This window comes from Phragmites australis, chromosome 2 (assembly GCF_958298935.1).
Source record: "Phragmites australis chromosome 2, lpPhrAust1.1, whole genome shotgun sequence".
Lineage (NCBI taxonomy): Eukaryota > Viridiplantae > Streptophyta > Magnoliopsida > Poales > Poaceae > Phragmites > Phragmites australis.
In genome coordinates this window covers 9,809,438-9,831,494 of record NC_084922.1, presented here as the reverse complement: position 1 = coordinate 9,831,494, position 22,057 = coordinate 9,809,438, and the positions used below count along the sequence as shown (strand labels likewise).

General features: G+C 41.7%; 3 protein-coding genes and 1 non-coding gene across 4 annotated transcripts; 2 read left to right on the top strand and 2 right to left on the bottom strand.

The window, feature by feature from the left end:
* Positions 1–530: 530 nt before the first annotated feature.
* LOC133910353 (small nucleolar RNA Z247) lies at positions 531–668 on the bottom strand. The gene has a single exon (XR_009908523.1). It is a non-coding gene; the product is annotated as a small nucleolar RNA Z247 (small nucleolar RNA).
* A 2,612-nt stretch (positions 669–3,280) lies between these two features.
* On the top strand, positions 3,281–4,311 carry LOC133909846 (ethylene-responsive transcription factor ERF039-like). Its single transcript, XM_062352393.1, has one exon. It carries the CDS (start codon positions 3,443–3,445, stop codon positions 4,130–4,132), a length of 690 nt encoding a protein of 229 aa, XP_062208377.1. The 5' UTR covers positions 3,281–3,442; the 3' UTR covers positions 4,133–4,311.
* Positions 4,312–9,366: 5,055 nt separating this feature from the next.
* LOC133898831 (nuclear pore complex protein NUP35-like) lies at positions 9,367–13,458 on the bottom strand. Its single transcript, XM_062339598.1, has 3 exons — positions 12,848–13,458; positions 11,177–11,288; positions 9,367–10,094 (listed from the first exon to the last, which is right to left on the bottom strand). Exons 1-3 carry the CDS (start codon positions 13,372–13,374, stop codon positions 9,765–9,767), a joined length of 969 nt encoding a protein of 322 aa, XP_062195582.1. The 5' UTR covers positions 13,375–13,458; the 3' UTR covers positions 9,367–9,764.
* Positions 13,459–14,000: 542 nt separating this feature from the next.
* Positions 14,001–20,403, top strand: LOC133898835 (uncharacterized). Its single transcript, XM_062339612.1, has 11 exons — positions 14,001–14,283; positions 14,390–14,434; positions 15,347–15,403; positions 15,595–15,664; positions 16,736–16,777; positions 17,644–17,717; positions 18,225–18,295; positions 18,828–18,913; positions 19,098–19,198; positions 19,913–19,970; positions 20,055–20,403. Coding segments are annotated over exons 1-11 (816 nt in total). The 5' UTR covers positions 14,001–14,073; the 3' UTR covers positions 20,057–20,403.
* Positions 20,404–22,057: the final 1,654 nt, after the last annotated feature.

The following is a 22,057-nucleotide window of genomic DNA, read 5'->3' as shown; positions in this document are numbered from 1 at the left end:
AGAAAGCTTGATTATCAGTAGCAAGGCAATGAACTGAGACAATATTCTTTGCACATGAAGAATATGTATGAGATGAAGATTACGACTGGGGGTGCGAACAGTAGCGTGACCAATATGATTAATATTCATACATGCTCCGCTCACTGTTTTAATTTGATCCTTGCTAGTGTACTTAAAACGAACCATTAGCCTGTCGAGTTCACTGGTGATGTGATCTATGGTGCTTGCGTTGGTATACCAATTTGTGTCAACTCCATAAGAGTTTGTCGCAGCCGTAACACTCTTTTCATCTGGAACAAAATCAGGATCAAAATGATTCCAACAGTTTTATGGCTATGTTCTTAATTGACACTTAGGTCGACATGCATTGTTTCCACCATTGTTACTGCTTTTATTGTTGTTCTTGAACCTACCACTGTTTGAGAAGTTGCCATGGCCGTGACCTTGTTCGTGACCACGACCACCTCAACCACCACGAGATGCAATATTGACGGTGGACTGAGAATTACCTTGAAGAAGATCCATCCGAGTTTTGAAACTCAGAAGTTGAGCACACAACTCGATGACTGACACTGGTTCCACTCGTGGAAAAATAGCGAATACGATTGGATTGTAATCAATATCGATGCCAATGAGGATGCCGAGATCATCTCCTCTTCATATAACGGGCGTTCGACTACGGCTATCTCATCCCCAAGTGCCCACATCTTTTTGACGTATTCTGCAATTGACATATTACCTTTTTGTGTTGTGGCTAGCACTATACGCATGTTCACAGATCACGCACATGTTTGAGAGGAAAACACGTCCTCTATAGCCCTCCAAACTTGCGTTAAGGACTTCATGGTGACCACCTGTGTTAGAACTTCACGGGATAAAGAAGAAAGCAAATAGCTCAGAAACTGTTGATCTAGGGAAATCCACCGTGAGTATGCAGGATTTGGTCCCTTTACTGTCGAGTCTCCTTCAACGATGTCAACAAGCATTGATGGTGCAAACAGCCATGCCATCCATGAGGTGCTCGAGCTAGGCGCCTCTTATGGCCGAGAGAACTTGCGCTTTCCAGAGTGTGTGGTTCGTCTCGGTCAACTTCTCGGAATCAAGGTAGCCGAGCATCGACAAGCTAGTAGCATCGAAAAAAGAAGATAATGTGCCAGTACTAAAGATAGACGAATATGCGGCGTGGATCGTCGACATAGATGCAAAAACCAATAGGTCAACAGGGTTGCAGCGTTGATGGGAGTGGTACTGTGTGTGACAACAACATGTGATGTTACGTGCGAAACTGGAAGCAGTCATTGGCGACAGCAGAGAGGAGTTTCTACGTTTTTGCGACGACAGAAATCTAGCAAGAATAGAAGCCTGGCGAGAACAGATGAAAACACCAGCAGATGGAGTCTTGATTTAAGGAGAGATTCTGATACCATGTAAAACTTGTCTAACCTATTAGAAAGTGTGCAATGCCGCGTAATATATTTATAGTCAGCCCGACGAACACCAAAGGTTCGGCTTCTGGTTTATCTACCATACAGATCCTTTCCTATTTCTAACACCTGCAGCCGAACCTTATTCAAATGATGAAACCAACTCCATCTCTAACAACCCGGTGGACAGTGACCAAGCAGAGGAGTCCGCGGGTGTCTTCCTCGGCGACCCGAAGCTTTGCAGGCGCCGCATATCCAAGGCGACGGGCCAACGGCGGCAAGCATCAGCGCCTGCTGGGCCAGCGACGGCGGCGGTCTCCCTCCCCGTGTGCGAGCATTTACTTGTTGGAAATACTAAGAAACTAGGGGCATCATACAGAAAACTGTCCCCCATCTCCACCGGATAATCTGTCCTACGGAAGCGACGAGCACAGGCATGCACAGAGCCGGGAGAAACAACACAAGCCAAGACGTACAGAGATAAAGACTGCAGAGCACGCATGCATGGAAAGTGAGATGACTTGAGAGTGAGACATACAAAGCCAAAGCCAAAGCCAAAAACCTTCAAGATAATAACCAGGTGCCCTGGGTACCTTCACCAACGTACTGATCGCGGAGGGCTCATGATCTGAGGTCACCAGCTCCAGCTGGGTCCCCAAGATATATCAATTGAGCAGGTGTCTGTCCACTACTTCCCTAGCAAGCTCTCTTGCATATGAAAATGGCAAGTTCTCACTGGCCCACCGTGTTTGGATCTTGCTAGGGTTTGGTTGGTAGGCCTTTGATTTCCATCAAGGTTCTAAGTTGGGGAGGCAGATCTTGTTGTCTCCTTTTGGGTATATGTTAACTGATCTCTCCTTTTTGAACAATTTTTTAATCTCATGTGTTCTAGAGGGATCCTGAATTCTACAAGGGTTGCCCCTGATTAAGCAATAGTAGTGTTGCTCTGTATTACGACAATAGTTAGAAGTACACATACACTTGTTAGTACATCCGATTAAGGAAAGTGTATACTATACATGGAAAGTCTGCACGTAGCCTGTGTATCTGACGAGGCGATATCGACAGGTACCTTCGGCTTGTCGATCTTTCTTTGATGAACTGATGCCATGTCACTGTCTAATGTCTATGGCCAGATAGGCAGATAGTATCATAGTTTCTACTCATCGCGTGTGTCGATAAATATCTGATGCATCCACTTGCATATATATAGTTAGAAATAATGGAGACAGCAGAAGTCATAAGCATGTATATAGTGGTTACTTCGGACATGAGGAACAGTGTAGTGACCTGTAAGATTTAATTAGTAGTTCAATTTCTAATTACGCCTCATCCAAATCCTTTAAATTAAATCCAAATTCGCCTGAACCAAACCCATTTCCCTCTTGTTCTTTTCAGGACTACAATAAGGCAATCCCAGATGATAACGCCATGCTCCTCGTATACATCAGCATTTACACAGTCCAATTTCCAGACGAACAGTTCGCAGTCACAACAACGCCTAGTTGATATCTGATCGAACAGTGAATGGGCGGTGGATGGATGGGTGAATACATAATGGTCGCGGAATGGCATGAGCTGCACCCTAGCATGCGCATGTACTCATGCCGGACGATCGACCTGACCAGTAGTTAGCAGGGAGAGGGAGATGGTTTGGGCGACGCCGCGGCAGGGCATGGACACGTACTGCAGCCAGCCCCCCTGAGACCGAGGCGCCATCCATGATCCATCCATAACAATGGCCATGCACCCATGTCATGGGCGGCTCTGCCCGCCCTGCCGCTCTTGCGTCGCTATTACCCTACAGTTGCCTCCCCCCCCCCCCCCCCCGCCTCTCTCCGGCTTCTTCTACTTATACAGCGCCCGCCCCGTTCCCCCTTTCCTCTATCTACAAACCACCGCTGCACCCTCTCTCTTTTTCTCGCAGACCACCTCGAGCTCATTGCCTTATCGGCGGCCATTGTCCTTGCGTGGTCCGGTAGTTGTTGCCTGCACAGTGTGATCGTCTCCGCGTATTTATGGCAATGAGAGAGCTGAGCTCCGATTCCTCGACGTCGTCCTACTCCTCCTCCCCCTCCACGTCCTCCTCGGTCGTCTGCGCCGGCGAGGGCGACAAACGCGGCAAGAAGCGGCCTCGAGCGCGCGACGACGTCGACGCGGGCGCCCCGCCGGCGTACCGCGGCGTGCGGATGCGGGCGTGGGGCAAGTGGGTGTCGGAGATCAGGGAGCCGCGCAAGAAGTCGCGCATCTGGCTCGGCACCTTCCCGTGCCCGAAGATGGCCGCGCGCGCGCACGACGTCGCCGCGCTCAGCATCAAGGGCGCGCGCGCCGTCCTCAACTTCCCGGATCTCGCGCACGTCCTCCCGCGGCCGGCATCCCTCTCCCCGCGCGACGTCCAGGCCGCCGCCTCGCGCGCCGCGCTCATGCAGCAGCAGCGGCCCAGCGACTCCTCCCTCGCCACGCCGGCCAAGGCCGCGGGCGCTGCTGCGGCGGACGACGGCGAACGAGCAGCTGCTTCCTGCGACGAGCCGGAGCCGAGCCGGGAGGAGAGGGAGCCGGCGCAGGTGGAGGTGGCCGAGCTGGTGTTCGACGAGCTGGCGCCGCTGTGGGTGGAGGACGTGGTGGACTTCGCGCCGTCCGATCATTCGTGGACGCCTTACGATGGGCATGATGCAGTCGGCTTCCAGCCTCTTCTGTGGGAGTATTAGGCTTGTACACGGGCTTCCTTTTTGGGGAATTTTTTTTGGCTTGTGTGGTTTTTCTAGTGCAGCTTGAAGTGTACCTTTTATTTTCCTTTTTCTTTTCATTTGTTTTGAGTTGAATTTCAGGTCATGTGTGGGATATCTTAGGCAGCAAAGCGAAATGTGAACAAATGCGAGTTTTGTGACGACACTTATTGTGACATTATGGGTTTTCGATGGATGAAAATGATGCCGGAGGCTGGAGATTTAACATTGTTGATTTTGACAATGCCATGGAGTTCTCAAAAAGTTACCCATCCAACGCACTTCAGATAATCTAGTGATGTGAAAGTGGCATTTGCTTGCTTTAGCATGGTAAATAATCTCCGTCGTGCTCATGAGAAATGCCATCTACTTTCACACTGTGTTGCAACTATTTTACCGGTGAAAAGGACTTGGTCAGTTTATCTTATAAGTAATCGAGATTTTCACATAGTTGCGTGTATCACAATGACTTCATCATCATGAAATTTTTCCTACGATGCAAATATCATGGAGCTATAGAATAATATCAAAGGCAGATAAATCGTTTGGTTTTGTCGCTTGACGGTTTGAGTGCTCTCTTACTCCATATCTGTTTCGACTAATTTACATTCACCTATTGCTTTATGGGGCTTAGATAGGACACGCTTTATCCGTTTTTGTTACTGGTATGATCATATATACAACCAATCGAGCACCAAACAATCATTAAATTTGTTGATGGATGTGTCGACCTTACAACGCATTTTTTCCTTTTATTTTAAAACAAACTTTTCTACCCCTCTGATAGAATTACTATCTAGTATATTGTGCCCAAAGAATTCTACCAAATTATCTTGCAATTTATTCGCTTGAAACCATTAACACAGGGACCAATTAAACAAATAAACCAAGATATTGCGATGGAATCATTGTTTCTGGTCGGATCCTGAACCTTGGGAAACAGTTCTCTAAGCATATTGACGGATTAATTTGTACAACTCAGAGATCCTGGCGAGATTTGGTGAATGGATGGGAGAAAGTTGCGCTGAAGAAATAATTAAAGAAACTGATCTCTCCAGGTAATTCATCGGCGCCACGAATGTGATGAACAAACGGATGCATGTATAGAATGCACTCCCTGGAGCTGGAAGCGTCATCATCCAGGCGATGTAAACCAGCTGTCTGAATACTCCTCTCGCCTCCTGCTGCATCTGACGGCCGAGAACGCGAGGCCGGCCAGGTGGGTGAAACGGATTCAATTCAATGGCGCTGCGCAGAGGCGTCGCTGAGGCCGTCAGATCGTGGTCACGAGGTAGGGACGCCTGCACGTCGTCTTGCGTTGCATTCAGAGCTCCAGCCTTCGCCGGCGATGGCTGTGTTTGCCGTGAATGCAGCGCCGGCGATCGAACAGACTATTCATGGCAGATGCTGTTAGACTATTTCATCCGAAGAACAGAGGAAGGCACTGAAGCCTCTCTGTCTGATTGCTAATCCGTAGATATTACCAGTCCTTTTCGTAGACTGCCAGGTGCATCTTCTTCAGTCGCGAGAGAGAGAAACATCATCATGTGGATAGTTGAGGACAGTTTCGACCGACTAGTAAATACATGCAAACCACACACCTGCGCCGCTGTGCGTGCAAACAGCTTGAAAATTACGGCTACATCGTTCAGCGACAGTGCATATGGTTGACAGAAAATCTGCCATCTGTGCACGCGTGTAAGCCGATCATAGAATGCTTCAAGACTACCTAGATTCTGTACGTGAGGGTGTCTCCAACCATTCATATCAACTAGTTGAAGTCACATCAGATTTTTGTCTATACGAATAAGAGAACAAAGGAAGAGAGAAAAATGCTTGCTACTCATTAGTAGATAATCTACTAATTAAATACACTAGTGATATTGTATTCTATTGTATGTTGGCCTACATTAATTTTGCAGATAATGCTATAATTATACTATTGAAGAAATTGACTGTAATACTATTTATTGGTGACATGTATAGCTCTTATGTAGTATATCAACTATGTATATTATTGGAGATGTTCTGAGTGCCACTAATTGCTCTATGTGTGCTATGCCAATGTGTATGTGGCAATGTGTCGTAGTAATCAGGGAGAAAAATAATATTCTGGCTTGAATAGAATCAGATATATATTTTTCAGTTGCTATTTTGGATCAATCAAGAATTGTAAGTTATAGTACGTGTTGTGAGGATCTCGAGCAATACAGATTTTTGAGAAATACTCTGCTCACTGGTGAGCCGTACTTGTGCATTTGTTTTTTAATTTCTTACTCTAGCCTTTAAGACGTTGAATTCAATAGTTATACATACTTTGAAGCTACCCGCGAAAAACATACATACTTTGAAGCTAATTTTATGAATAGCTTAACAAAATACAACTCTAAATCCAGGGTTATCCCATAAAAATAAGTACAAGGTAATGTTGATTTTGCAACAAAAAAAGGAAAAAAAAAAAGAATATATACCATCATATGCTAAAGAACTTTTTGCGAGCGGATGAACTATTTTATTTTGTAATGATGCATGCAGTAAATAGTATACATGCACTAAACACTAATCAAATGATATTCATGGTTTGTTAGCTAAAATAAATAACAATATGTGGGAAGATAATGCTATAGTGCAGCCTCTTGCTCGTGCAACTATCCACATGCAAGCTAATTATATATGTACTTCTTTGATTCTAAATAGCTTGTCTCCTTGATGCGAGACAAAGCTCATATTATTTACAAAAACGGAGATATTCAACTCAAATAATTTTCTTCTTCTATTTGACTTTCTTTTTCGAGTTGCACCGTCGTCGACCATCCTTTATGGTTCATGACTGAGCCAACGTTAAGATGGCACCAAGGGATGTCGGACAGAAGTTATCACCAGCTGCATTTTCGTTGGGTCATGAAGAATGTCAATGTTAAATTAATATCCCGATTAAATAAAATGTTGATAGCTTTCGCTTCTTTAAAGGGATTTAATGCTGATAGATATTGCAACGATTGGCTCGCTCCATCGATGAGAAAACTTAATTATTATTATGCATTAGTGTTTCTAATAGTACTCTTTCCGGTCACAAATACATAATGCTTTGGACAAGATTTGATCAAATTTCTAAAACTTTGTTCATCAATAACTTTTAAAATATTTAGTTTTAAAATGTTTAAATTATATGTGTTGATTTGTCTTCAAAAATAATTCCATAATATCATCGAATTATACAAATATATTCTAGTTAAAAATAATAGTCAAAGATACGTATCAAAGACCGTGCTATATCCAACACATCAAGTATTTTTTACCAGAGGGAGTAGTATACTTTGCATAATAATCTATGATCAAGCCAAGTTTCATCTTTACCTTCGGTTTTTCTGAAGTACTTGCCCAAATATCTAGGTCAGTGTAACTAAAAAGAAGACTTTTAAGTTTTAATACAGTACTTATGCAGATTTGAGCTAAACTATATAACGACTAGGTTTCAACCAGATTGTTAATTACCCTCTTTGACAAAGATTTTTCAGCATTAGTGACCAAACTAACTTGACTAATTAAGACAAAATGTCCATCCCTCACTTCCCAATCGGCGATTTCTTGATTATAACTCTAAGTCTGAACATAGTGATTAGATTGGAAAGCTGCCTTTTCTTTTCTGTTGGAAGGTTTGTGTCATCGCAACACTTCAATAATGATTTATGCATACTTTAAAAAATATTTGTTCCTCGGGCGGCACTAAATTATAGGATCGAAGTACGCGTTCAATTTGTTTCCACAAGTTTAAAGAGTTGCAAATTATTTACTGGCAACGAGACAAACATATGGATCTATATAAAATGCAAGGTGTCGTGTACGGCATTTGGAGAAGAAGGCAGACTATGGATCTATGGATGTGGGAGGCATCCAGCTTGGACTTCTTTTTTATTTGATTAGTACTTAATCTGTATAGATATCTTTTTTTTTCCTTCTTTCTTTGATCATTAGTACTTAATTGCGCGCGCACACATATACATACATACACACACACACTCTCTCTCTATATATATTCGTTCAAACAGGTGCGCGTTACCCGTTGACATCTAATTTCTTGCAGGAGCAGAGGCTACCATTTATGGGAGACTTGCAAAAAATATATATTTTGTTTAGACATTTTTGTGTACTCTACTTTTTTTTTGCGAATATTTTGTACTCTACTTATTGTTGATGTTGTCAGAACAACGTGCTGGCAATCAGACTTGGAAGCCCACTTGAAATTGTTTCATTACAAGTCCGCGGCAGCCCGCCAAGGCGAGGGCATCCGGGGTGGCGCCGGCTAGCTCACCAAGGCGAGACTTGGCCAGTCGGCTGGGAGGGACGGCAGCAACACGTGGCCCTAATTAATCTACTAAAAACTTTAATAAAAAAGAGTAAATTGAAACGAAATTAGTACGTGGGAACGTACTGATTAGCCATCACTTTCGTGCTAATAAGGTGTCGTAATAATCATATTATTGCACACTAATCAAGCAATAAGATTACAGAAACAAGACACAAAAGACACGAGATGTAGTCTAAGTACCACTCTACTTTATTGATATTTGTGTATATAACTTGGAAACACTTCCTCTAATTATACGAGGAGTAGGAAATTATTTTACTTGGATGAGCCATACACGACTAAACTTTATACCACTAATGAGCCTATTTTAGATCAAGTGTCAACATGAATTGCCCCATGACATGGGTCTACACTACAACATTTTTGACATTTTTGTGTATCTACTTATTGCTGATTTTGTCCAAACAACGTGCTGGCAATCAGGCTTTGAAGCTCAGGACGTACTTGAAATTGTTTCGTCAATTGAGGGGTTATACATTTTTCTATACAGGTACATCGTACTACTAATGTTAATTAGGGAGCTGGTTTGACTCAACCATGTTAATCATCTCAAAGATCGCTTGGGATTGCTGTCTGCCTGCAAACCACCCTTGCATGTCCTGGCACTCACCATTGACCAATTATTTCAAAATTAATTATTGCTTTTAATTATTGATATATCTTAATCTATTGGGAATGTCCGAGATAAGTCTACCCTGAGCTGACAAAAACAAAAGGTCAACTCTGTTTTTTCGGTTTTTGGTTCCTGCAAGATACAGAGAATACCGGAACAAAAGAGAACACAGATTCGTTGTTTCCACAAGGGAAACAAATCGTATTCCATCCCCAGTCTGACTAAGGAGACAGATTATCATTCCATCGCGTCAAAACTTTATAAACTATCTCAGATATGTTTAACAAATATGAATAATTGGATCGTACATGCTCGTTCAAAATTAGGAACTCATGAAGTCATGTGATAAACTTTGCATGGTAATAATCCAGCCATTTGACTTCTGCTACTAAGCTAGAGTGCTTAAAAACTACTCACGCAACATCAATTTTTGCTCCCTTTTTTCCTTTTTCTGGAAGAACTGGATCCAAAGCATCACAACAGGAACAGATACAGCCGTACAGGATGGTGTCACCGTGAAGAAAGGCTCCGGTTTAAATACCAGTATGGCACTACCCATGCGTCCCATACACAATCTGCAAGGTGATCCTCATTTTTCCTTAAGTGTCCAAATAAAATTACCACCATTTGACTTACAGGCCAAACATCAAGTCCATAACTTTGGACAAAACTGACTTTGCAGGTGAAGCAATGGCCCCAGAAGCACTACGGCTGCTCTCATTGCAGCTGCCATTTGGCATAGCGTTGCTAGGCAACGGCGCTAGCCCGTTCCTTGTCGCAAAGCCGCTTGGTGCTACAGGCTGTGATGGAAATGGGACTGTTGCACTGCCCTGATAATTCTCGTTGGTGTTCTCATTCAGATACTGTCGCTGCCATGGGTCCACTGGCTTCACCCCAATAATTAGAACACTGTTTAACTGCTGACCATGTTTCGCCAGTGCTTTCTGTGCATCAAGCCGGCTCTGAACATAACCAAAGAACAATAAACAAGTCAGCGATGATAACTGCACTAAGCAGAGGTGATAGAACAGGGGCATCTAGTTGATTTCTTTGCGTTGATTTATAATCCGCCAATGCTTCAACTTAAGAATATAGCTAGTCCACAAGAACATTATTGCTGGTAGGCAAAAAATAAAAATAAATTATTGCATCACATGAGGTAGTACCCCATAACACAATGCAAATTTTGGATTCTAATATAAAAATACACAAGATAATAAAAGTAACGCGAAAATGTTGTTACAAACGTTCAACATATGGACATTTGTGTCACTTCGTATACTTATATGCAAGGCACATCATGAAAATAACTCTTCTGCAACCTTTGCTTTAATCACATACTATTCATTTATTCTTAAAATCAAAGTGATGCTTGCAACATTACATTCCGAAACTAGAGGCTAGCAAGAAAATGGTATGGTTAGTTGCTCATATGATTACAGAACGTCCTAATCTTTTATTATTATGTGCACAAAATAATATAAAAAAATGAAAGTACCAGGATAAAAAAGAGAGAAAAGGATAAGGAAACGGGTGAAAACAGTGAACAGGTTGAAAAGGGACATGCATATCAGTGATATCCTAAAGTACATAACCCAAAGGCTCTGAAAATAAAGTGCACTTACCTATTGGGAAATACATAAGGGCTACAGACCCAACAAATTTACTCGTTGTTCCACATTAAGACATAATCATTATATTCCTGAAGTAAAAGGAGCCCCCGATAGCATTATTCAGTTTTCTATCTCCATGATTACACAGTATGTCTGAACAACATACATTGTTATTTATGGGTTGGATCAGCTTAATGCTTAGAAGGAAATTTCAGGACTTAAAATAAGCCCATAATCTTGATCAAGGATCACTTCCATTCAACATTTTGCCAAATAAGACTTTAGAAGCAGCTAGTTGCTTTAGCACATGACATGACACCTACTCAATTGGATTACTTTAGGCTTATTCTCAAGGAACATTAACTGCAATGGTAGGGAACAAAAATCCTGTGTGTTATCAGTGCTCAAAAAGTTTAGTTTTCAGTAGTTACCTGATACAAGATATGCATCCAGTTCGCATCCCTTGGACCAGGAACATGTCTCAGGACTATCCCACATTTCTCAAATTCTCGCAGCACCAAGTTTGTATCACCAGGAGAAAATCTGGCAAAAATAAGATGGAAGACTTTAATCAAAATGAAATACATCATACAACCTAACATCCGTCCAGCATATAACCAATCAATACAACATTCAGAACATGTCTGACTATTGAAAGCTCGTCAGATTTTCAGAGAATCAAGTGGCCAAGAGGCACACTGCCTTATGGATAGTCATGGTTTTTCCAAAATAAAATGAATAAATGATCAGCCAAAGCACAAACACAATATCAGAACAATTAGTCTAAATGTGCAGTGCGATAGTGCCTGTAAAATGTAGGTGAGAAATTAATTTACATATCGAATCAGTCCAAGAGAAAAGTGATCTTAGAATTGCTTAATTAATATACTTGGGATTTTCCTTTCCTACGTTCAAGATTGTGCACTCAAATCCCTAACATTCATATGCTATGCATGTTTCCACGAAAATGCAGCCAACTTTATTAACATGACAATATCAAAAAACAAGAATCATCATGGGGGAGGACAACCAATCCATTGGATACGAGCATTAAATAACTTTCTCTCATGGGATTAGCAGAAATATGATCTGAGGCAGTGTAAACCAACAAAAAGATCAACTGCATAATCATGAAATCAACATATTATAAGATATCCTAGTTTACAACTATACTAAGAACATTCTATTAATAAACTGGAACATGTATTATTATTAACAAATTGATGCTGACAGATTAAACTTCCATTAGCAAATGAAACCGAAAGAGAAAGGTATCAATTTCTCTTGACACCCGCTGGGCATACAACTTCAATAGTTGAAGCTATCAAGCTACAATCGTCACAAACTCTATAACAAAATCCAACAGTTGCTGTTTAGCTTGTCAATCACGTAAACTACTGTACTCTAATTTGATCAAGAAAATCATCAAAATTGAAAAGCAGACAACATGATTTACAAAATAGCTCAAGGGAAGAGAGTAATAATATCTATGTTCCAACATGGCTAACAAACCCCAACTTCCAACATGTAGGCTAGTAGGTATCTCACGTCTGGACACTGCTTCCATGCTTCAAGCATTAATGATGGAAATCCAACCTAAACGTTCAAAAATGGTATTGATTCCAACTCGTGTTGCTAATGTAGACATCAATATCATATTGCACCTTATTCTCCTCTGGTTTCTAGAGCTACGTTGCCTTGGTCAAAGTTCTATCACTTAATAGAATAATAGGTACGACATTAAACATTCTTGGAAATCATAGCTATTGCATTTCTATACTTGAAGGAAAACTCTAGCAACGTCTAATGGGTGTCGAACTCAACAACAAAACATAATTTTGAATAAACATGAAAGTTGGCAACTGTATCATCACCTGGATCTCACCAATCACATAGAGTTACCAATTACTACAACTAAAGAGGAAAACATTACCAGTTCCACATACATTGATCTAATTACCCAATTCCTTAGCAGTAATATCCAATCTAATCGCAACACAAAACATACACAGCTATATGAATCCAATGCCACAAATCCTGCCACAATTCACGCATCCTAACACATCCATTTCATCGAATTAGCTAGGGGTGATGCCACATACCCAAAAACGGTGACCCACTCCTCCTCGTCGACCCGGCCAGCAGCAGGCGCCGAGTCCCTCGGCATCTCCGGCCGCGCCACCTCCCTAGGCGGCGGCAGCGTGATCAGCGCCACCTTCTGCTGCTGCTGTGACTGCTGCCCCGACGGCGTCGTCGGGGACTGCTGCTGCTGGTGCTGCAGGACGCCATCCATAGGCGATCTCTCCCTGGGCCTCTCCTCCCTCGAGGAGGACCACCACGCCGCGGGGGCGGGCGAGCCATTGGACCTCAGCGGGGAGAAGAGACCAGCGCGCGGGGGCGGAGGCGAGGGGGTCATCGTCGCCTGCGGAGAGGTGGCCGGCTGCGGGGAGGGGGAGAGGTGAGAGAGGTCATCGAGGGAGAGCAGCGGGGGAGGTGGCGGCGGAGTGGAGGCCTGGGTCTCGCGCCGGAGGGAGGCAGGGGGCAGGCGCAACGACGATGATAGTGGGGAGGAGAGGTCGCGGAGGAACGGCGGGTGGTGGCGCCGGTGGTCCGGCCTTGCGGCGCTCATCGCGGCGGCGAGGAGGAGGAGCGGAAGCGGCGGAGAGAGAAACCCTAGAGAGAGGGGTAGAAAGGATTGTGTGAAGGAGTTTTTATTTTGAATAATAATATTTTAATGTAAAATTGCAAAAATAAAATTTAAAAATGAAATTTTGCAAAAATAGTTAATGTGAATGTCGGCTAGACTTTTGTTGGCACTATAAATATAGACAGTGGCCAACTCAACGCTACACATGCTATTAACCATACGTAAAGGTCTATCAGCATTCTAAATACCGATAAATAACATATATTTATAACTTATCAGTATCGGCAAATAAGATATCAACAGTCATGTTGGCATATAGAGATAAAAAGTCATTTTTCCTATGACCACGTATATGGCATATGAGATACCGACATTTCAATTACCGACTGTTATCTGTTTTTACAATTTTCTCTTTTTGAACTTTATTTTTACAGTTTTTCGTTAAAATACTATTATTAAAAAAACTGTGTGAAGTGTCGCATTCTCGCATGTGGCAAACACGACGCTTGTGTCATCAGCAGGTGGACCCAGGACCCCACCTGTCGGGGACACAACGGGGACGCAAATTCGAAGGCGAATAAAGATAGTACGCGAGCTTAATGTGGAGGCGTATTTCTTTTCGGGTTAAAGTTCAAACGGAGGCCATAGACCCGTTTCGTGGTGTGGCGTCCTCGAATAAAAATGGAGGTTGCGACGGCGACGGAGGCGTCGGCGCCGGCGGCGAGCGGCGGGGTTCAACGGCGGAGCCACCCGTTCCCGTGGCTCGACGCGGCCATCTCCGAGCCCTTCTATTTCCTCCACCTCCTCGCCTTCTTCTCCTACTTCGCGGCCCGCAGCGCGGCGCTCTCCGCCGACGGCGTCGGCGAGCTCCACGGCCGCCTCCTCCGCCGGGTAAGCTTCTTAGATCTCCGCGTCACCGATCCGGATCGTGTAATTTGGCTGTTGATTGAGTTGTGTTTGCTCATGCGGATCGGTGTTTGTGTGCGCGTTTTTGCAGGAGATCCAGGCGGTGCTCGTGTTCCTCGTGCTCTTCGCCGTGAAGGTGCGTTCATTGATGGTAGCTAATATTTCTTCGTAAACTTCATTTCTGAGTACTGTGCTTGGATTTGGTGATGACATTGGTGGGAGCAGGTCTTAGCTGCCCTGTTCTAAGACATTTGATGGGGGAAGTGGGAGTAACGCGAGAACGAGAGTTGAAACGCGATTTCTTTGTGATGTGAATGTTGAGTCTAATGCTGTTTTGTGTTATGTATGATGCTAAATGGGCGAGGGTTTGGCGTATTTCCATTTTTTTTTTTTTTTTTTTTTTTGCATTTGGACTCAGTTAAACTGTGACGTGAGATGCTGAACTCTGTGTTCCTGTAATGGAAAACAAGTTTCAATGTTAAATAGCAAAGGCACATTTGGGTGACAGTGAATATACCAATGTAGGCCAGTAAATGCTCTTTATGGTGGAATTGAATTTGAAATGTGGTCAGATTGCATCATATTAACTATGCAAGGTCCATTACAGGTAATAAAACTGTCAGGTTGTGATGTGAGAGACAATGCCGTACTATTAATTGTGGGACGCTTCCTAAAATATTGCAAATATGCAGAGGGATTTGCACAGGCCCTTGTCTTTTTGCTGGTGGAAGTGGATCATTTAGATGTTTTAGGAATGCCGATAGCTGAAGTTACGCTTTGGTTCATAAGAAAATGATCTTGTGTAGGCCAAATTGTCATGTTCTGCATTTCTTTTTGCAGATGTTATTATGTGGATTAGCACAACACTTAACTTTACTTTTGATAAGATATACTTAAAAATGTTGTGCCTATTCTGAGTCTTCTACAAAAAGGAGGGCGGGAAGGATTTGTACTGTTCAGCCCTCCAATGCACCTCCTGTAAATTGTATGGAATGTAGAAGCTCCTGAAGATGTTTATTCTGCTAATCAAGCTATTAATGCTCGGCAGATTGTGAAAGAGGAAACCTGGGAAACATTCATCGCCGATTCATTGCTCTATGTGAAGGTGTGTTTATATCGGATGGTTCTGTTTTCTTATCCTACATTCATCGACCTACTATGAAATAATATCACTTGTGGTTTTCTTTGGTCAAATCGGGTTACTACAAAGCATCACAGTTCATAACTGAAGTTAATATTTTTGTATTCCACAATATGATTCATTGATGTTTCCTTTTTGTTCCTTTTGAATTTTAGGGCTTACTGTTGGCAGTTACATTGGTTATCGATTATTGGTTGGCCCTCTGCTACTTTCTGGGATTTGTTGGTATGTTTTATTTATCCCTAAGTGGTATCATTGCATATTCAAAGTGATACTTGACAAAAGAGAAAAGGGAAACTACTGAGGGGTATTAGATTGCTGTAAATATTTGAACATTGTCCTAGTTACACGGTATCGGTCTCTATGTAACTATTATACCCTTGACCAGCATATCTGAATTTGTATCACTTAGACTGTGTAACTACTACACTCTTGTCCGGCATAACTGGATTTACCACGTTCATGCCCTAGGATGGTTCGTCTGGGGGAGGGCGGGGGTGCGTTGGCGCTGATTATCTGACACCCATGTCAATCTGTTTATATTGAAGCTCTGGATTTTCTTCCTAAAAGTTTGTGAAAATTGTGTACCCCATCATTACTGGGGAAGAAGCATGTGTAAGGAGTGTTGGTTCCAATGTAAATTTAGCTCATTTTTTTGTCAAATTATTGAATTATCGATTCTTTGCTCTGTGTGTGCATAGAGCACCATAAAGATAGTGCCCCTGATTGGGCTCCTCTTCTGTAGGCAGGATGGAACATCTTGTTTGTCCTGCTAGCTCATGCTTTGAGAAGAAGCTTGGCATTTAGCCTAGTGAACACCCAAACAGTCCTTATTGGCTTGTTCTGAACCGATTGTCGTACAGTAGCACTGATGATAGCCTGATTTTGCAGTCACTACCGCATCACTCTGTGATGTGTATGATTATGTTATATGAGCCTTATGCTAGGCATACTAGAAACTAGAACGGACAATAATATAGCCTCCTTATATCTGACATGGGACATGCTGGATCTGGATTGGCTACTTTCCCTTGCAGCCTTGCTCGTTTTCCTGATTTTGTCACAGCCATAGCCTTATCAGTATTTCGATTGTTAAGTCCAGATTCAATATCCAGAGTACTACATCCTCACTTTATATCACATAAACATAAGAATTAGCTGGTAGTATTTGAGATACCCCCTGGCTGCAACTTAATGCTAATCTCAAGTTCTCAACTGCTTCACTTTTCTCCCTTTTTCAATTGTTTATATCTTGAACTTGTCATAACTTGTGCTGATCTTTATTTTATTCTGCAGTTATATATGCTGTAGCTCAACAACCACCTTATGACAGTCTAGGTAATATTTAATACGTCTATATTAGATTATGGAAAGTTATACATATTTTGGTTGCCTGGTCTTTTATGACTAGAATGTTTACATTGTTTGCAGCTTGTTTTTTTTTAGTAAAATTTGACTCACGTCAGTGAGACTAAAACCATCTGTAACTAACTAGTTAAATGACTGGTAATGCTTCAAAACCAATATAAGAAGTTTTGCATCTGATAAAGTGAGAGGTTGCAAACTGATCATTAGGCAAACTATGAATCTGATATTTTTCTTTTTAGCTTTTCAGAGCACCTCTAGTATTAGGCAGGATTTTGGAATCCTGAACCGGTTATCTAATTGGCCATATCCTGAACCAGTTATCTAATTGGCCATACTAATACAGTGCTGGGCTGCTGGCATTGGTGGTAATTGGCTCTGTATTGAATGGAACACTATGTCCAACTGTCCTAGATTGAGGGTGGACCAGGCTTTGGCCGATGATGTCTTTTCTTTGTTGTTTCTAAGATATTCCGTTTACAAGCTAATACAATTGAAATTTGGTGCAATCAATGAGAGACTTGTTCACAACTAGGGCTACCAGTTTGTAGTGTGAAGTCCCTAGACTGGATTGTTCTGAAAGAAATTGAGCTTAACTGGGATTACCGATGTTACCAGCCTTGCTGCTTAAAATAAAGTTTGCAGCTGAATAGTGAGCAAGCATGCGTACTAATGCATTAAAAGTGAGAAGCGTTTCCCATTTACTAAATCAATCGCTTGCCCTATTCTATACCTAGTTCAGAAGCATTTGTCTTTGTTCTTCGTTTTCTACTCCAATTTCAAACATCGCAGCTGTTTTCTCTTATTTGCATTGCACTGATATTTATTTATTTTGTTAGGCCATTCAAATCATTTGACCCCATTGCAACTAGAAAGCCTACTAACTGAAGAACCAACAACACGATTTTGGCTGGTATTTATTTTCCATGTTTCTTATATAATATCATTATCTCCGGACCTTCACTCAGCAGCATATTCCTGCCTTCTTTGTGATTTGTTCAAGACTTGTTGGTACCTACAGTTATAAATATGTGTCGTCTTCATCTTATTTGAAGTGAGTAGGATCCTGGGCAGAATTTTGATAGCAACCAACTAAATTGCTAGTGCAACTGCACAGCTAAATTTGTAAATACAGTTGTTGCTATACAACTCTAGTGCCTATGATTGAAATTTGAAATATAGTTTGTAACTTTGACAGCTGTAATATCAATATTTCATCACTCTAAACTGTTATGGCCCACCAAAATAAGCAGTGTGGAGCCTTCTCTTTTTCTTTTGATTAGTGAGGGAATTCCTAGGAGTTCTTTTTTAAGAACTATCTTAGGAATTTATGGTTCATAAAATGACGGAGGTGGTTTTAATCTCATCAGTTGTTTGCATTTATGTAAATGATTGGATGTTGCTATTTTAATGTAAACAGGTCGAATTCCGAACTTCATTTTTAGCAACATGCATACAAGCAAGCAGTGTTCTACCTGAACTCTCTAATATGTAAGTATTCATTGAATTCGTTGATTGTTTACTCCCTTGAAGTTTGCATGCTTTCGTGCTGTATGGTACAACTAAGATCCTATAACAATATTTCCTTCTGTGTGCTGAGAGCTTGAGACTTAGCTGGACACATTAGATCGTCCGTGCCATTCTTTCTTGTAACCACACGACATTAACCATTACTTGCTCCTGAAATACACTCTTGTACTGATTAAGGCATTAATGCTTCCCACTCAATATCTGCAAATCAGTTTAAGAAACTATCAAGTATATTGTTTTGTTCTTTGTGTTATGACTCAGGAACTGAGCCTAGCTCAGTTGGTTGAGGGTGTGGATGTACGTCTAGACCATTCAGGTTTGAGTCCTCTTCGACGCGAATTTGGGTTCCTATTTCTTCTTATTGATAATGCCACCTAGTTCCTCCTAGGTCGGTCGAGTTTTTTTTTTTTTGGTGTGTGTGTGTGTGTGTGTGTGTGTGTGTGTTATGACTCATATTGTCTATTAATTGCATGTTCATATTCTATTAATGCAGATACTCCAATAAGCATATCTCTTTTGGAATAATTGACCTTGGGCATTTCCCAAATGCGGCAGCAAAGTTCGGGATATCCATGCGGGGTAATTTTTTTTTGTTTACTTGTCAGCTATGTTGTTAACTGTTATCTGTTTGAGCTGGAGAGTTGAGTGCCTGCATTTCAGTTTTATGTGGTCTATTAATTCTTCACTTGATTTACTGAGCATATTCTTTCTCATTTCCTTTCTAAAATGGGTCACCTTCTGTCTATTGGATTTCACTGAACAGATCACCTTCCCACTTATATATTGTTTGACAAGGCGACTGAAGTTTCTCGGTTCCCGGAAATCACCAGTGAATCAAAAGTATTTGTGCCAAAAGTTACTAAGGTTATTTTCGTCACTTCTTGTCATTATAGTTTAGATAAGTGCATCATATTTCCATTTTTATGGATGAATTTACATCATTTTACTTAGCTTTGTAATTTTGCCATTTTGATCAACATGTCCTTTAGTAAGGGATTTAAAGTTACTGGGCAGTTTACACAACTATATACATAACTGTAAACATATTACTATTTTTATGCATATAAGCAAATTAGGACTTGCTGAGTTAGGAATTAAGATTATATGCATGTTCTTTGAAGAATATTCATTTTTTTTTAGTAGTGGCTGGTTATTCTAATTGATGGATAACAGATAACTGTGATCCTGAAATGAAAAAGGTAGTAGGGAGAGAAACTAGTGAGGATGATGGGTTCAAGGAACCACAAGAGAAATGGGTGTAAGTGAAGTGATGATATATGGCTCACCAAAAGAATGGTGTGAAATAAGACAAGAAATACAGTCTGAACTCCAGTTCACTTTCATTCTAGTTTTGATAAAACATCTGGGTTGATTATCTGGCGTTGTACTTCAATCAAAGTACTGATGTGATAAAAACTTATTTACACACCAATGATAGAACTCCTGAAACTTCAGTTAGCTATCCAAGTCATCAATGGCCTAGCATGAAACTCGAATTTCAAGTGCTTCTTAAGTGTTCCTACTTTGTGGTATTGCTTTTGCGAGAGATGGTTAATATTGTGCTTATATTTCTTGCAGAAACTTCTCTGCCAGCACTTTGATCTTGACAGACGGCTGATAGAATACCTATCTAGTTGTAAGTCAACCAGAGATGACTTTCACTGTCTTTTTCACTTCATCATCTACGGAACATCTGTTAATCAAATGCATCCTGTCACAGGATTCATCATCTATGGTGTCAAAAGGATGGGGACATTTCCTTTTCTGTCGATGAACCAGTTGATTGGACCGGACAGTTGTGTGGCAGCAATCGCTTCAGTGGTATCCGTTTTATTCAACGCTTGTGCCCATCTAATCAAGGCCAGTATGCTTTGCGGTGGAAAATACGATATGCATCTTACCATCTGTCAGTTACAGAAATATGGAATTTTACTGCCCACGTAGAGATTTTTTGTAATGATTTGCCAACTATGTTTTGTACTGCAGCAGCAGTCAATTCAGACACCATTCATTTCCAATGAGGACGGTGTCCCGAAATTTGTTCGGATCACCACCTTTCCCAAGTGTTAGTGGCCTGCACGGTAGGTCTTCCTGGCTCCCCTCCATTCCATTTCATTATATGCCATGCCTGACTGCTTTTCCTTGCCATTTACACCTTAAATATGCTTAGTGCTCTGTGATAACCTTAATTAAAACCCAAAGCATTCCATTTGGCCACCATTATCAAGTGGGGGGAAAGTCTGGTTTTGGTGGTATTGTTAAGAAAGGCTGATTGCCCAGTAAAAGGAGGGATTGGTGATGTGTTGCAAACTTAGATTAGTACAAAAGCTGGGTTTGTTGGGTGTTCAAAAGGTGGGGACCTTGATAGAATGGTAGCAAATCTGGGGAGGCCAAATTGGGGCTTGTATAGGTGATTGGTTTAAAATAACACAAAAGCTGTGCATATCCAGACCATAACACGTCAGACCCAGGTGAGTGGTTGATAGTGGGATAGGACAAGCCCTAGCCTTTTAGCTTTGGCCAGCTTTTCATTTTCTTATGTTTGCAAGCATAGAGTATCTCTTCTCACAAAAGGAAAACATGGAGTATCTCTTTTCCAGTTTTGATATGAGAGAAAGTGTGGTCTTGACAAGTGCCACGTGGACCAGTATTGAATAGTGGGTTGGCTTGCAGCTGTCAAGCTGATAGCCTGCAACCTTCCTTCCTGGTTCTGTCGACCATGCATGGTGTATCCGTTTTACTGGTCTAATAGGGCATCATTGGGAGTATACAGGTGGAAAATAATAAATAAGCCTGCATTGTCAAATCGTTTTCTGTTAGACTCAAACAGAAATGTCTAGTAGTAGTACTTTTTAGTCAAGAATTCTGGAGAGGACTATAATTATTAGGATCAGTTATTGTCTTGTGAAATGATTATTTATTGCGAGAGAGAAAAACAATTTAGGGCATATTTACATTGCATATATTTTCTTTGGCTCCAAAACTTAACCAGTATAATCTTTTGCGGTTCTCTCTTAGATGATTCAAGGGGCCAGGATAAAGCCACCGAAAACCAAACGTTATCTTTGTGGATCATACAGTACAAATGAATTGCATTATCACTGTGAAATTCATTTGCATATTCATGTTGCGTGGTTCTAACTAAATTGTCACAAACAGCAGCTAAACTCAGTTGAGTTCCATGGATAACCATTGGCTCAACACCCATGGGCAGGTGAGTGAAAGTGAAACCAAACCAGACCAAACGTTATCTTTTTTTAACTAAAAAATCAAAGATTATCTAGCCGAGCAGTTTGGCTGTCAGTAAAAGGAAGCGAGGGGAAGAAAAAGGAAAGCCTGAGCAGATTTTTACCGAGGCGCGCAGCGATACGGAATCTGCATGGCGGATCGGAGCACAGGATGCGGATCGCCGCCTTTAATCGGGCTCCAAGTGCCGAGAAAAATCCGCTTTTCCTCCGGGTCTTCTGCGTTCGCGCAACCCGACCCGATGTATTTTAACCCCTCTCTCCCCCTCGCGCCTTTCAAAAACCCAAGGCAAAGAAATCTGCCCCCCTGCCCTGCAGCAGTCTCCAATCTCGAGGAACATATCCTCTGGTCTTCGCCAGGTCTCCCCATCACTCTCGCTGTTTTGTTTTGGTTTAGGCATGCTAGTTTATTAGAAAATAATTAGATATCCATCTAATTAAAAAGATGGTGTGGCAAGCAATTTAAAGATATAAGAGA